The sequence below is a fragment of the Cheilinus undulatus genome, linkage group 6 (genome assembly GCF_018320785.1).
Source record: "Cheilinus undulatus linkage group 6, ASM1832078v1, whole genome shotgun sequence".
Taxonomy (NCBI): Eukaryota; Metazoa; Chordata; class Actinopteri; order Labriformes; family Labridae; genus Cheilinus; species Cheilinus undulatus.
In genome coordinates, this window is record NC_054870.1 from 10,600,541 (window position 1) to 10,618,171 (window position 17,631).

General features: G+C 38.7%; 1 protein-coding gene across 1 annotated transcript in view; it reads left to right on the forward strand.

The window, feature by feature from the left end:
• LOC121510707 (gamma-aminobutyric acid receptor subunit pi) overlaps positions 1-17,631 on the forward strand; it is a 152,992-nt gene that overhangs the window by 105,708 nt on the left and 29,653 nt on the right. Inside the window, exons 3-5 of the mRNA XM_041788890.1 lie at positions 803-915; positions 7,844-7,911; positions 10,337-10,554. Coding sequence (XP_041644824.1) covers positions 803-915; positions 7,844-7,911; positions 10,337-10,554 — 399 coding nt within the window. The remainder of the gene's footprint in view (positions 1-802; positions 916-7,843; positions 7,912-10,336; positions 10,555-17,631) is intronic.

The window sequence follows — 17,631 nt, forward strand, 5'->3', positions numbered from 1 at the left end:
GTTAACTTGTTTACAGCGCTGAAGGTATGAGGCTGAATTTAAAGTAGCATGAGTGGCTGCTGAATGTGTGGAGATTTGATGATGCTCTGAGATAATAATCTTTCTCTGCTTGTCACACATTTGCATTCTTCAGTGACTGAGGACGACTGTGTCAGGGTGAGCAGATGAATGTTTTCTGCCTCTGCACATGGCCCGATCTGTCTCGCTGCAGCCCGTTCTTGCATCATGGCACGTGCCCTGGGGCTCCCTCTCTACAGAGCGGGCGTTCTCTATTTAGAGCCTGATTTATACACAAACATACACACACATGCACAAACGCACACACCACTGGGGATAGGCGCCGTGAGTGTTTCTTTCCCCTGCCGCAATTGCCAGCAATATAATCATCTTCCCACACTTCAGTGTGCCTTTAAGGATAGCATTCAGAAAGATCTGGAGAAAGAAATCCCGTGAAAGCAAACAGTAATTTTAAAGGCGTTAGTGAATAGAAAAACAGCAAGATGGATGCTTTTGAATACTCTGAACTCGGTCAATTTGAGGTAATTTCATATTTAGAAATGATTTTTTTTATTCTTTTATTCTCTTTCTTTCAGTCTTATGTTCACATTTGAATCCTTCTTTCACTCAGCAGGATTTTTAAGGCCTGCAGTGGAACTCGATCGACGCCCTGCAGTCTCTGTGAATAGCGTGCAGCTCGTGAAGACAAACCCACCTGGTAAACGCACAACAGGAGCAAAACGAAAAATAATTCCTATTTCTGCTCTTCTCTCCCTCTTCTTTCTCTCGCTGTCTTTGTTCTCAGGTTGTTAGAGAGTTCTTTGCTCAACGCAGAAGTGAAGGAAGGAGAGATTCTGCCTCCTACCATTCAGAGACTGATGAAAGGATACAACAAGTACCTCAGGCCGTTCTTTGACAGTAAGGAAACTGCAGACACATGCAGCCGTGGAAAAGGCAGAACACTCTGGGGACATGTGGGTTTGACAGAGGGGTTCATACTGCTATCTTATTCCGTCTTGTCCCTTCTGAGCAATATACGCTGACATACACACATTTTAACGCACTGTGCGTGTGTATCATACGACTGGATCGAGTCAAGTTTATCTTAGAAATTACTCTGGCTGGAATGAAATTCATGCACTCCATTAAAACCAGCACATTAAATACTAATATCTATATAAATCTGAATTATTGTAGTTGTTAGTAGTCAAACCAACATCACTGCTCCGTCTGTGATTTAGATTCCAATTTGCAGAAGGCAATAACAGAGAAACAAAGTCCATCTCTGTGTATGATGTTATGTCATTCCCTGAATGTCCCTAGCTAGCATTATTGTGCTGCTCAGGGAATCTGTCAGAATGACTTCATGGCTTGTTTGTACGCTGTTTGATCTACAATAACATCTCAGATTTCACCAATGCCAATGCTAATCATAATACTCACAAGTCCATCACCCAAGAGGAAATAGCTGATAAAATGATGATGAAAAACACATTTCTTAGCTTGTATAACAGTGTAACCCTAACAGAAAAATATATGTTGGATATATTACACAGAAAAACACAAAAATTAAAGGAATAAGAAGATAAGAAAAATAATGAAAGATGAAAAATACAGCTGTTAATTTTGCAATTTTGCGACTGTAATAGACAAATAATGGAAAACTGTTCAGTGGTTGACGGTGTTCATTTCAGCTGAAATGTGTTCACACACTATTATATCATATACCCAGGGAAAAGCATTCTTATGTGCAGCAGGGTTGCCAGGTCTGTGTGACAAACCTAGCCCAATGGCCGTTAAAAACTAGCCCAAAACCAAGCCTAACACAGAAATTCAAAATAAGCCATTAAACCTCAGCCACACCACATATTTTGCTGGTGTGTGCACAGGTGCTGCGTACAGGTATGTTGCTTCTGTATGTCTATGTGCCAGTGTGGCACAGCAGATTTTTGGTTGTGTCCCATTTTCTATGTTTTCCTGCTTCTCTGCAGGTTTTTTAGTTGTATCTCAGGGTAAATAAGTCCTTTATTCTGGTTTGGATATTAAATAGACAAACACAAGACATCAAAAATGGGTCTGCTCAACCTGCGGAAAGAAATATCTACCCCAGCAGTTCATAAAAAGTAGCCTGTGGACCTGGCAACCCTGATGGGCAGTGTAGTTTTGATTCTGACTGTGACAAATACGATAAAAAATGTTCCTAAATGACTTTTTTTTCATATTATGATGGCTTGAATTATTAAGTTAAGCTGTTTCAGTCAGACCTGTTCCCACAAGTGTAAAAGTGTTACACTTAAGATCTTGGATGGAACAGAATTTATGACAGGAGCAAGAGACAGGGCAAAACTCACATGTTTTACACCCCTATTTCCCCATGATAACATGGAAATACTTTCCAGTTTTCCAGAGATCTTGAGAAATTACTCCATTAACGTGGTAAAAGAAGCTCTTTTATCGCAAGAGAAGGGGATAAATAAGTTGAAATATTGAACAAAATAAACAGGATGGCCGCATGATCTTCATAGACTCTTGCCACCATCTTTTTCCAGACACACATTCGCGACCCACTGAGAGCTGCTCTGCGACCCACTTTTGGGTCCCAACCCACCAGTTGAGAACCACTTGTCTAAAGTGCAGTCAGTTTCTGCGTCCTAATGGTAGGAATACGCCAGCTTTGCTCTTGACCACTTTCATACTCGCTGAATGGTGTGCAAGATCATTTACTATTCAAACGATGTGAAATGACAACTGTGTCAGCTCAAAAAAGGAAAGACAGTGGCGCGGTGCACCATGACGCTCTGCTGGTTTAGACTAATAGTTATTGTTGCATTTTTCATTTACAAAATTAACACTGGTGACAAATTCTCAAAACTATTTTTGAAAGTAAAGGTACTGATCTGATTTTTTCTTGCTTGAATTCCTCTGCTAGGCTGTTTTAGAAAAGAAAGAGAAGAGAAGCATAGTCAGTTTAAATCTTGAGCCTGGACTGAAAAATAACAAAGGACCTCTTGACCTCAACAGTAGTTCAAAGCTTAGCACTATAACTAGAGGCTTGACCGCACTGTGCATTAAAAAGCACTCATTAAAATCGTGTGTTCACTGAATCAGGGGTCATAGGTGAGTTACACTCCAGCATAACGAACAAGAAGGAAACCTTTCATTGATTTATAACTGAGGCAAGTGTAGCCAGTGAGGCAGCAGTCTAAAATAGATACAAGAGCAAACATTACCTTTTAGAAAGAAGCTGGATGCAAAATATGAGCTGAAAATAGCATGAATGCAAAACTTTTTTTTTTTTACCTGCCACTCAAAGGTCACTTTACAGCTAAAATTGACTCCTGTTCTTTTTCTTTTCTTTACTTGCACTACATTAGGGGAAAAGTCATGTAGATCATTCAAATTAGTCTTCTATTGAGCTGCCAAGAACAATCTTATCTTGTATTAGTAAGGATATTTTGGGGACATTGTATATTTGATCTCCTGAGGATCATCTAAAGGGTAAAGTGAAAGACAATTGTCAGCACAGCCGATGAAAGCAACACGATGAATTTAAAATAATGTTCAATTATAATAAGAACTTTTAATGCTCTTTTTTATCTAAAATGTTTTCTGTGTCTTGGGAATGTTTTAGTCTAATGGAATCCTCAGTCAAAGTACATACTGCAGTTTGCTTGAAGCAATAAATAAATGTATTTTAAAGGGTTTATTATCTATTGACAAAGCCACAGAACTGTATAACTGCAGGATTCACATGACAACAGTATTTCCTTGTTCATTATCTTTTATCAAGGTTAGAGCTTATAGGTTACTGCACATCTAAATGGCCAGTTTACTGTATGCACACTATGGTTGTAAATTCAGTTTTTTTGCCATAAATCATAATCGGAGGTTATTACATCCAAGTTAACTACACAGTAATCTGCTGTTCTGTAGAGCTTGATATGAAAACATGGGGGTTTTCTGAGGGGCATGACCTCAGGAGGGGATGCAGCGATCTTTCCAAAGGATTCTTTTGGTCCATCCAACTCTATTTTGATGCTATATTGGTCAGACTGGGCCCCTTTTTTGCATTGCATATACTCATCATAATTATTTAAATTATTATTGTTGTATTCCTCACATTTGATGGCCATCTTTATCTTAATACAATCTTTTTAAACAGATGTTCTCAATTTTAGCTGCTATGGGATTTCTGCGGAACGAAATTTCATTGTATGAACTGTGCAACGGCAATAAAGCTTCTTCTTCTTCAGTCTTTGTCTATGTTCACATATGCATGAAGCCCAAGGTAATTGCCTACTTCTGCCTACTAGTAAAACCACCTTTGGTTGCATTTTATATACCAGTGCAACCAGTTCTTTTAGAAATGTTTACACGACATGGCTACTACTACTCTACTGTGTTTTTTTTCACTTTGGAATCTTGAAAAGCACCAGGGACACTATTTAAATCTCTAACATCAAAAAAAGCCACAGCCTATGCACTCCCTGGAAACATGGAAGGAATAGCAATGACACTAACCTGTAATTTCCACATACAGCCTTTGCACCACACTCTGCAACTCAATAGTTTTGCTCTGAACCTTGCACACTGGATGTGTGTCTAAAGCCCGGCACAATGCAGCACAGCACTGACCAGCTTGAAACATGGAGGGCAGAGATGTTAACTGCAAGTAATATATATTATTTTATATAGACCATATATTATATAGACTCATTACACAAAGAGTGAAATATTTCAAGCCTTTATTTCTTGAAATGTTGATGATTATAGCTTACAGATAATGAAAACCCAAAATTCAATGTCTCAGAAAACTAGAATATTACATAAGATTCATAAAAAAGGGATATTTTAAAGTGAAATTTCAGGTTTCTGAAAAGTATGCTTATTTCTATGCCCTCAATACTTAGTTGGGCATCGAGGCGATCAGCCTGTGGCACTGCTCAGGTGTAAATGAAGCCCAGGTTGATTTGATAGCGGCCTTCAGATCATCTGCATTGTTGTGTCTGGTGTCTCTCATCTTCCTCTTGACAATACCCCATAGATTCTCTATGGGGTTCAGGTCAGGCCAGTTTGCTGGCCAATCAAGCACAGTAACACCATGGTCACTGAACCAGCTTTTGGTACCTTTGGCAGTGTGGCCAGGTGCCAAGTCCTGCTGGAAAATGAAATCAGGATCTCCATAAAGCTTGTCAGCAGAAGGAAGCATGAAGCACTCTAAAATGTCCTGGTAGATGGCTGCGTTGACTGTGGACTTCAGAAAACACAGTGGACCAACACCAGCAGATGCCATGGCAGCCCAAATCATCACTGACTGTGGAAACTTCACACTGGACTTCAAGCAACGTGGATTCTGTGCATCTCCACTCTTCATCCAGACTCTGGGACCTTGATTTCCAAATGACATGCAAAATTTACTTTCACCTGAAAAGAGGACTTTGGACCACTGAGCAACAGTCCAGTTCTTCTTCTCCACAGCCCAGGTAAGACGCTTCTGATGTTGTCTCTGGTTCAGGAGTGGCTTGACATGAGGAATGCCACATTTGTAGTCCATGTCTAGGATTGGTCTGGGCGTAGTGGCTCTTGATGCGCTGACTCCAGCCTCAGTCCACTCCTTGTGAAGCTCCCCCAAACTCTTGAATGGATTTTGCTTGACAATCCTCTCAAGGCTGTGATTATCCCTTATGCTGGTGCACCTTCTCCTGCCACACTTTTTCCTTCCTCTCAACTTTCTGTGAATATGCTTGGATACAGCACTCTGTGAACAACCAGCTTCTTTAGCAGTGACCTTTTGTGGCTTACCCTCCTTGTGGAGGGTGTCAATGACTGTCTTCTGGACATGTGTCAAGTCTGCAGTCTTCCCCATGATTGTGTAGCTACTGACCCAGACTGAGAGACCATTTAAAGGCTCAGAAACCTTTGCAGGTGTTTGGAATTAATCACAATATTCTAATTTTCTGATACACTGAATTTTGGGTTTTCTTATCTGTAAACCATAATCATCAACATTTCAAGAAATAAAGGCTTGAAATATTTCGCTCTGTGTAATGAGTCTTCTTCATGATATTCTAATTTTTTTTAGATGTATTAAAGTATGTGGGTTGTTGATCTGGAAGTTGATAGGGACTGATCTCATTGTTTTAAATATGAAAATTGGATGAAAATACTGATTTTATTTCATTTTACCCCCGCCTCACCCCCCAAAAAATGGATATTTGAAATCTGTTATTTTAAACAGTACATTGTCATTTTTAAAACAAAATTATAAAATGCTGAAATTATGAAAACAATTCCAGTGCCAGTCCTGAATAGTATGGCCCACTGTCCCCCATGTGTAAAATTAATTTCTATATCAAATTTAAATCATCATATTTCATGTTTTACTCGGCCTATTGACATCAAACAAAAACAGAAAGAAGAATTAAAGATAGGCTTACCAAACTAAGTAATTGCTGTGCAAAATGTGGCTTTGTTTTCATGCTGTCATGTGAGAAAATAGTGGATGATGAAATCAGCGTGATCGTGGACCCCTAAGGGTTAACATCTGCAGTAATTGATAAATTGATTTGATGGAGAAAGTCCCACAGGTAAAATAGTTTCCTCTAAAGTTAAACTGAAAACTTTCCTAAAAATGTGTCTCTTACTATCATGACTCTTGTGTAAAGTGGTGTGGTTTCTGTGACATTTTCAGCCACACATGCCGTACAGCAGAAGTTAATTTGGAGCAAGGTGAGTTTTACTTCCTGTCAGTGTCCTCCACTCGGCAGACAGCCCCAGGCACTGTCTGAAAGACATGTCTGAAGAGGATTGTCTCCCTTTCTTGAAACTTAATCATTATTTCTAATGCCTAAGCAACCTTAAAGGATTAGTTTGACCTCTGGGTAATACACTTATTGTGGTGTTCTTCATAAGAAGATTAATGCCACCCCAGCAGTTTGGAAGCTATTAACAAAGACAAAGCCAACACATGGTTAGTTTAGCTTAGCATAAATGCTGGAAACATGAAGGAAAATAGCAAAGCTCTTCTGCAGCTGACTAAGGGTTGTTCTTACTTTACTCTTCCTTATAACCTAAAAATGTTAACGCTCTCTTTAAGGGTATACTGTAGTAAAAGTTTTAGAAAAACAGTGTCATTTTGAGGGATTTTACATGTAAAGATCTACAAACAAAGGCAGATATAGTATCTGCAGTATGACAGCAGGCCCAGGAGTCTCTCTCACGGAGATATAAATTGATAAGAGAGCGAGAAGGAGAATGTGGAGATGAAACATGAGAGAACGGCAAAGTTCTCCCTCTTTTGTGGTAAATCAGGGAGAACTAATTCCCTAAAGGAGGTTCACACTCTACAGACTGCAGCAGCTGGTGTGCAGACGATATGCGGTCTCTTTTAAATATGCAGTCCTTCAATAACCTTTTATTATACAGCGCTCTGCTTTATTATGGAACCTCATGTCCTTATAAGGAAATGAGGTTTCATATTAAACTTTCAGATTTTCATATTTCATATTGAACTTTAACCCTGAAAACTTCTGAAGCTTCCAGTCCACACATTTCCATCTTTATATTTTTCACTAAAAACTAAAGAACGAATTCAGCTGACAACTACAGGTCAGGAAAAAGTTTGAATTAAGTTTGAAATTTCCAAAGTTTTGTTCCAAATCTAAGACTTGTAATGGCTGTTTGAGTGTAAGAAAATAAGTCAGGCACACAGGTGACTAGGACAGTCATGTTTTCACACTTAATAACTTGAAACTACAGTACACCAGCTAAAATATTCAAATGTAATGCCTTGAGGCAACATTAGATGGCATAACCTTCCATTTAATGGTTTCTTCTGTGTTTTCAGATGGTCCTGTCACAGTGGGGATGAGCCTGGATATAGCCAGCATTGACACCATCTCAGAGATCAACATGGTAAGACTATATTTCATATTGTTCTTGGTGTTTCCACTGATTACCACTTGGGTTTAGTCAGAGTCAATCTAAAAATCTCTGAAGAGTTTAGCACTAGCATAGAGGCCTTCTCTAACTATTTTTTTTTTTTTTTTTTTTTTTGCTGCTGTGTGTTTTCTCTATCTGTAGCAGAACATTCATTTACAAGAGTTGTTGTAAAAACTTGTAAATATGAATTTTTGGTGAAATCAAGTGTTAATTTAGTGAGGAAGTTGGTATAAAACTGAAACCAGACAGGTTCTGTGAAAAATATTTTTTGATGAAAATGATACAGCATTGTAATGATAATAAAACTGATAATAACTGTAATTGTAAACAAGTTATAAAGAAGTAAAATGTGTGTATCTTAATGTTAGTTGTTAACATGAGTAATTAAAGGCTTCCAACATTTCTCAGACTTTGTACTTTAGCATTTAGACTCAATCCTGCTCAACCAAAGAGCCAAATTGCTGAAAAATATCTTCACAAGAGCCACAATTTCAGTGGTGAAAAGTGGCAAAAACGGCTCGAAGTAGCAATAAAAATAAATAAAATGTGGCAAAAATGGGTGAAAAAGGGCAAAAATGGGAAGAAAATGTGGAAAAATGGTCAGAAAGTAGCAAAAATTGGTGAGAAGTGACAAAAAAAAAGAGTTACAGGTGGCAAAAAATGGTCAAAAAGTAGCAGAAATGTTTCAAAATTTTTAGTGAAAAGTGACTTAAATGGGCAACAAGCAATCAAGATTGGCAAAAATGGGCAAAAAATAGGAAAAAAGTGGTGTGTAATGGAAAAGGGTAGCGTAAATGGGCAAAATGTGACAAAAATGATGAAAACGAGCAAAAATAAGCAAAAAAGTGGCAAAGAGAAGAGGCAAAAATTTGGGAAAAAAGAAATAAGTGGTATTTAATGGGACAAGGTAGCTTATTTGGACAAAAGTGGCAAACATGGTTAAAAAAGGGGCAAAAATGGGATAAAAGTACACCCCACATACACCCCATTTTAAAATGTCAGTTTTTATAGTAGATATAATCCTGTTTGCACCCTGGTTAAAAATAGAATAAAATAAAATGAAATAAAGATGGTGGGAATATTTAATATCTTCATGGCCATATACTGTAGAGAGGTTATTATTATTATTATTATTATTATTTTACATCTCATCTGTTTTGGTTTAAATTAGGGTTTGATCAGCTGATATACCTGTAAGCTGGTCTGATGCAACTGTTTGGTCTCAACTCCACCTTATTGTGTGCTACAAGGTTGAACAAAAGTTATTAAAAAATGGCTGATATCATTCAGGCGTATTACAACATTTCCTACAGTCTGTGGAACAGTCACACATGCACTCTGTAGATATCAAGCTGAACCAAACTACAGCCATTCAGGAAGCAAAGGGACTGAAGGAGGAAGCACAACAAACACAGCCATGGCAATGACAGCAAAAGGTTCAATGGACATCAGAAATTGAGGACTAACTTGTTGATTTGTGTCAACAACATGAGTCTTTATTTAAAGTGAACTGTAAACACAACACAATTGAATTTATAAAGAGATGAGTTGAGCTGAAATTGCTACCATAAGGGATTTAGCAGATAGCTAGAGGGTGGCCACACTTTTTACTCTTATGTCAAACACGTGAGATTTCGAGTTTTTAGGGTCTAGACTCTGGTTGTTAGTGAAATAATCTGTTAGTGTGTGGTGTGATGTGTTGTAGTCTCACATCACACTATAAAAACAAAATGGTTGAATCTGTTATTACTTGTCATTGTGTGTGGGGTCACCCGCATCTTCAAAATCTGCCATGATTTTAAAAATCCTTCAATGGGTGCCAGGCTTCAGTTATCCTTTCTAAAGGAAGGCTCAATATTGTCTGTCTTATCCATTCACTGGTGCCAACAATTTTGAAATTACGATGCTGTCTTAAGGAAGCTGAGTTTAGTAAATGCCTGTTTGTTTTGTTTTAATGATGTTTCTTAGGGTATAAGTCCAGCAGAAATAACTGAGTTGAGTAAGAGTGTGATTGTAAAAGGACTTAGTTGAACCATTTGTGTAGTTAAAGCACACACACTTATGTTCATCTAGGACACCTCTGAAGCCAAAGAATCCCTTGTCCCTGTTCATGACATATTCATGACTATAGGAATAATATTCCAGCTCACATAATACATTCAGTCTTGCTGACTTGAAGCAGTTTTGTTGATTTCTGTTGCTGGAGGCCCATAGGGCTTGGGGACCTGACACCATCAATACCTAACAATGCAAAAAAGCACCCCACAAGCTGACTAATGAAATAAAAGCATACAGGAGAGACTTTGTGTGCAAAAAAGCTCAGCATATTATTGACATGGTTATTAAAGCTGTTAATAGTCCATTAGCTCTGTGTGACCTCTGTGCCTTGATCCTGCAGGACTACACGGCCACCATATTTCTCCGTCAGCGATGGACTGATGAGCGTTTGGTGTTCGAGGGCAACAAGAGCCTGAGCCTGGACGGGCGATTGGTGGAGCTGCTCTGGGTCCCTGACACCTTCATCGTGGACTCAAAGAAATCCTTCCTCCATGACATCACGGTGGAGAACAGGCTGATTCGAATCTTCCCCAACGGGACTGTCCTGTACGCACTGAGGTGGGAAAACGAACGAGCCTGTTGGTTGTTGTGTTTATTTTTCTGCTCTGACAGACAATGAAAAGTAGGCCGGGGAACGGAGGAGAAATTGTCTGAGGGAGGAAGCGTGGGTTGAATTTTAGGTAATGTGCATGCAGAGCAGGGAGTTGTGTCGGTTCTATTACTCGGGCATTAGATTGTATGAGTTCAGGAGTATTTGATCTGTCAATACAAAGATGTGTGGGCTATCAAAGCAGCTCCCATCAGCGTCTCTCTCCAGCATTTACTGCTCTGCACGCAAGAGCTTAACATCTGAAGAGCTGCTGGCAGGCTTCTGAGGCGTGCTGTGGCTCTTTGATTGGGCCAAGCAGACAGGTTATAGATAGAAAGGTTAAAGATGATCCAGGAAGTCAATTTGTTCAGCTCTTTAAGTCTGTGATGATGGGATTTACACATCCTACTCTTTTATGTCACACGTTGTAACCTCAGTCTGCCTATGGGGTTGTGTAAGAGCTGTCCATGGTCCTGATTTCACTCAGTCTCTGAGCCTCAGTCCTTAAGGGGGATTAGGACTGGGTCATAAGGCAAGGTCAAAATAATCTCTTTCCACAAAGATCAATATTGATATTTTTGTGCTTTATGTTACACATTATGGTTTCTTTAGACCTCTTTAAACATCAGGATACTCTTCAAATTGTAGTTATATCAAACAGTCTGCTGTTTGCAGCCTATCAGCTTTGACAATCATCATCTGTCAATGCCTGATAGATGCTTAATGCCATATACCCTCTATATACACTATATATTCTATACTGGCATACGCCTCTGGGGACGGATGTGTCTCTGGAAATAAAAGTGATTTCTGGTGAAGCCAGCGGTCTGTGTTGAATGATTTCCATGCATGGTTTCTTCTTCCATGTGTTATACCCACATCAAATACTTTTTTATTAATTCCACTTCATCATTAATCAGCTCCTCAGCAGATGTATGTAAAGGACCTTGTTGCTTCATGCATGAGGTTGATTTTTATCCCTGTGTTGATGTTTTAAAGCTTTATTGAAGTCTGTTCAGCTGCAGCATCCAACAAGTGAGTGATATCCAATAAGGAGGCATGTCTGTCAGTTAAAGCCACTTGTGTAGTTTCCTTTTGTGCATCCTTTTGTCTGCCTTTCAGTAAGTGCAGAGGTACTTAATAGGGGTCAGCTGGTATTGTCTTTCAAGGCTGATATGGATACAGATTATTAGTCGTCCTAAACTAATATTTGAAACCAATATGCATTTTCAATAAAATTGAGCCACTGAGAAGTTGAAGTCATCTGAACATTTGATTTATGTTAAAACGTTGAGAGTTAATGTATGTACAAACCATGAGTGCACATTTGATTGCTTGATTACTTTTGTGATTGTGTCATGCATTAACAGTATGTCCAACCCAAAGTGTCTTACAACATACCATTTGAATACAAAAATACCAGAAACTAAAAGTAGATGCTTGGCAGAATAATGCCAATGAAATAAACAGTGACAGACTGGAATAAAAAAATGGCCATTGCATTTTCAACAGAACAACCCTGTTTTTCCAAACACCAACACCAGCCAAATGTTAATTTATCAAACTTGACCTAAAAAATCTCACAAACTAAGCTGATCAAGAAATGAGAATCACAGAACAAAGAAACAGCAGACAATACAACAACTACACTAGCACATGGCATGTCACACTTAGAACAAAAGAATGCTACATTTTTCTTTTGGATTGTGTGTCACCAAAAAAACTTTCAAAAACTACTGATATGAATATATTGCAAATGCAGTCACAATCCCTCAAAATATAGCTGAGAAAATCAGCTCTTTACAGCAAGCCTATCTCACGCTGTCTGATTTCAGCACCATGGACAGCACCATATTTACACTGAGCCAAAGTATGAAGAAACTAAAAGCTTTAAACAGCAATGCATCTACCTACAAATGTAGTAAACACACTCAAATTCATCATCTCATCATGAACACATTAATCCTGTGATTAAATATTAAGAAGTCACAGCAGTGACTGATCTCTTTGCCTCTTTTCCCTCTTCCTTTATTTGACTGATGTTACTTAGATTGCCTTAGACTCGGTTTTCTATACCGTAGTCAATGTTATCTCCATCATCCTCTGCTCTGCTCTCTGATTTTCTCAATGTACTGGTTTAATATAAAATCCAGGTAATCCAGGCCGAGTGTCTAGTTTTACTTTTTCTCTCTTCCCGTTGTTGTAAAAAGCAAATTGCAGACAATAACAACTTGGCTCTAGTATTGTGCACATAACTCCCTCAACTGACCTCAACCTCTTGCCCCCGAGAAAGGAGAGTGCCCATTTGTGCTGTGCCAGATGCATGACATGATGGACATTTAAGCTGACAAATATGAAAAATAAAAGTAATGACCAGAGCTAACCAAGTCTTTAGGCTATGTCTGCATTGTGTTTTTACCACAATTTCTTGAGATAGTAGACTTTTGGGGCTAAATAATAATGCTGCTTTTTACGGGCAGGACACCCTGTGAGTTTTTCTGTCTCCCCACACAACCTGAATACAGTCTGGTGCGATCAAATTAATTCAGATAAAGTCAGGCTGATCTTAAACATTTTTAAAGCAAAATTACTTTCTTTGTACTGTAAGCTGGTGTAAATAATGGCTTCTGCCAGGGTAGGGATTACCTTGAATATTGCTGTAGAAAAGTGGCAGCTTAATCAGACCTTGACCAAATTTCTTTATTAAAACAAGAGCAAAGAGCCACACTGAAAGCTTCTCTTTGCAAAGAAGATGCTTTTTCCGTATCTCATGATAGGCTTCAGCATTTTAGTCACCAACAAGCTCTGTCATTCAAACATTACAGGAGCGCTAGCGTGTATACTTTGGCTCAGCACCGGAGCTGCACGTCTACAACCTCATTTTGTCTTGTCACTCTGAGTCCTGCCCTTCCCAAATGCTTTATATGGGAGCTTTCCCAGTTGGATGTGAAATATATCCATGGAATTTAGATATGAAACAGGTTACTAGCTCTGCACATGCAAGCTCCAGGTGGCCCATGGCTCCTAAAGGCCCCCACAAACAAAAGTCTGTTCTTGGTACACACATTGCACCTGAAAAAGAACTAAAAACAACACAAGAGAAAATATACAGGGATGTGGCTAGAGAGAAAGAGCTTAGAAAGAGGATGAGGGAGGTGTAAAAGGATGCAGAACATAAAAATCTGCATTCTTATTCTGACAATTTTGTACATAAATTATCCCAGATAATTTTGTTCACAACTGAGATAGAAAACTTTTTCACAGCTGTTGCAGATTGCATTATTGCACTGTTTCTGCTAATGTTTCTGCTAGCTACAGGCTTTTCTGAAATATTGTGGGACCTTTTTCTCAACAGTGAGAGGGACTTAGAGAATTCACCGTAAATTTTATAGTAAAACCCGAGAGAGATGGTTTTATTGTAAAGCACTGAGGGGGCTTATCTCTTCATGCATGCTGGTTTTTCATTCTATATGTTCTTTCAGCATAAAAAATGAGAAAGAAACATCACATGGGAGACACACTCGTTGCTTCAATGACTACAGGGGTTGTACGGGGGAGTCATATTACAGTAAATTGGGTCAGGTTAGAAAGCTCAGTACAGTTAATCCTGACGATTTGCACGTCTTTTATCTGTAAGTTTGAGTTCAGATTTATATTTAACATGTGCATGAGATCCTTATGAACATTGTGACTCCCTTTGTGCATTAATATAGTCTAGAATTCCTGTATCTCTCTACAGTATACTGCATGGTATTTTTACAGTTTTAACCCTGACAGAGGAAATGTGGAGGAGGGGAGAGTGTCACAGAGCAGCACCAGTGAGAGTCAAACGAGCCCAAAATGATAGTGAGGAGAGGGACGGATTCCTCTGGGAGTTAAGGATGTGAAAAAGGACGGAAAGGAGTGAAGGAAGGGACAGCTGTCAGAAATGTGCAAGTGCAGAGCCTGAGGGGAATACATGAGAAAGCACTGAGGTGATTGGTGCTAAAGGCTGAGTGGTTAAAAGGGAGACGCGTTTGCAGTAACTGTGTTATGTTCTAATGTTTTAAGTGGGTAGATTTAACATTTGGGATAGTAATCATCCAGAGGTCAGGGGTGAGAAACCCAAATATCTCTACACAGAAAAAATAAGAAGAAATGCCAAGGCTTAAGTCAATTATTCTAACCTTCCATGCCCCCCTTTCCACTGATAGAGCACAATACTGCAGCTTAGTTGCATAGAAATAAGGGCTGTCAGCATTAATGCATTAATCTCTGTGCATTAATGTGTTTTATATCTTAATCCCAGTAATCATGTGCTATTTTGTCTCTTAAGGCACACTGTAGTTAAGCCACCATGGCGTCGTCCTGACAGTAATGGAAAATAAAAGCACCTTTGACTGCCTCATTCCCTTACACAAACCTGTAGACAGCTCAGTGGACAAATCTAATGTTGATTGTAAATAATGATATCAAAAATTCCACCTGTTAATGGTCCCTTCAGCTTCTTTTATTTACCACACCATCTGTAACTCTGAAAGTAAAAATTTACTTTTTCTGCTGCTAAGTTATTAACTGCAATCTTTCCGTCTGTCCAGAATTTCTTTTCCATCAAATTTTAAAGTATGTTTTTATCCAAACAGAAATTAAATTACTCCTAGCTAAAAATGAACAGAGTACAAAGTAAAAGGGTAGCAAAGATCAGATAGTTGAGGGATTACCTTGAGTTATTATTAATCTTATGGGTTAATTTAACAGAGGAAGCTACAGCACCTTAAAGTTGTAAATGCCAAATCTTAATAATCCTGAACTTTTTATGACAAATTAAACTCTTTTAAAATAATTGTGATTTTCAGTTGCAGTGCAAATGCTTGACTGCTCTTGCAACTATGCATTTTCCTGATATTCATCATTGTGTCCTGTATTGCACCAGGAGTATTATTATAAAAAAGCCATTTTAAAGACAGCCCTTAAAAATATGACTGTTCATTATTTGTGTTTCTCTATCCAGATAGTTCTTCTGATGTGTCCTTACCTTCTTATTTGAATCTGTCTTATTTTGGTTCATATTGCTGTAGTGAATTGTAGCAGATGTGATCTGCCATAAAATTGCATGATGGACTTCCCACTAAACTCACTGAGGTGGTTTGAGAGGACATTTCAATGCATTACTAGGTGTTGTGAAATATGCTTTTTAATGATGTTCCCCCTAGATAACCTTACACAAGCAGCCAATAGAAAGCCTCTAGAAATGACGTTTTACTGCTGAATCAGATCATCCATCAGAGCTCCATGCTTCATTCGTCATCACGATGAAGACCACACATCATTAACTGTATTGAACATGTCTATGGCTCATTGGGTTGATGCTTGTAGTCAGATAGCTTACAATATAATTATTACCAAAGCAGGACATTATTCTCAGGTCTTGTTAGAGTGACGAAACTGGAATGTGGTCGATGTATACCACTGGGAGAGCCCTGGCAGCAGGCATTACTTCAGCATGAAATAGCAGGTGTTACAGCCAGACTGCATCATCTGTAATCAAGGCATGCAACCCAGTCTTATGCCAGTAACTGCCAATCCTAAATATTGTGTCAAGGACAAGCTCATGCTGATAACAACAGTTAAGCATTTCAATACATTTCCCTGTGGCAGATATTTCTATGATTTAAAGCAGGATCACACTCTTTCTGCTACGTTCTAACCCTGTTAGACAGCAGGCACCCCAGTGGTAAAGGGGGACACAGAAGTTTAAAAAATCCATTTTCTGAGTGTCCACTTGAGGCTGCCTCTAGAAGCACCAGAAGTCCATCACAATCCCCCAAACCCATTCAAAGAGCCCAGTTTTACAGCTATGGTGCCTATAAAAAAGTATTCACCCCCTTGGATGTTTTACCTTTATTAAATCAATCATAGTCAATATAATTTAGCTTTTGTTGACAAAACAGCCAATTGGTCCTAGTAGTGCCACAATTAATGAAATGAGGATCACCTGAGTGCAGTGAATGTCTCAAATGGCTATATAATCAAGACGCCTGTGCCTGGAAGGTCCTGTCACTGGTTAATTAGTATTCCTGGCCACCATTACACCATGAAGACAAAAGAACACTCAGAGCAGCTCAGAGGAAAGGTATTGATGAGACCAAAATGAGGCTTTTGACCATCAAAGACACCAAACACTACACATCACCACAAACACACCATCCCCACTGTGACATGCAGTGGTGGCATCATCATCATCATCATCATCATAATAATAACTTTATTTGTACAGAACTTTTAACAACATGGGTTTACAAAGTGCTTTGACATGTGTAGAAGCAAACAGAAGAACAAAGCAACAAACCAAAATGAAGGACAAAGAAGACAGAACAAATGACACCTGACAACATCAGCAGAATCCACAACAATTAAAGAATCTAACCAAAAATGTGATCAAGATAACAATTCATCAACATCAAAATACATCAAACCCAGATGTCATGTGATGCCATGCAAACTAAGACATCACAGGACATCAGTCAGAGTGCAGACATCATGCAGTACTACACAACTAAGACATCGTGGACCTCATCAGGATGCAGAAAGGACCAGACAATAAGTACCATAAAAACAATAGAACCACGTTGGAACCCAGGCAATGCAGGAACCCAGGTACACAGGCTGAGACTGAGAGGACCAAAATTTAAGACATGAGAAGCTAAAAGAGAAACAAACAGTAGCAAAAACAAAAACAAGAGCTAAACAATAAAAGTCAGTACAATGTAAATAAAGAGGGCAGAAATAGATAAATATCAGAATAAAACAAGCTCTAAAACGGTAAAAGCAGTAAAAGGTGAGGAAATGAAATATGATTAGAAACTTAAATAAGATAAAAAAATATTGTGAGGAATTAAAAACTGAATAAGAGGAAGACGACATCACATAAAAGCAAGTTTATAAAAATTAGTTTTAAGAAGTGATTTAAAAGATGTCAATGATTGTGCCTGCCTTATCTTCTCCGGCAGGTCGTTCCAAAGTCGAGGGGCTCTGGTGGACAAGGCCCTATCCTTTGAGTCCCAAGG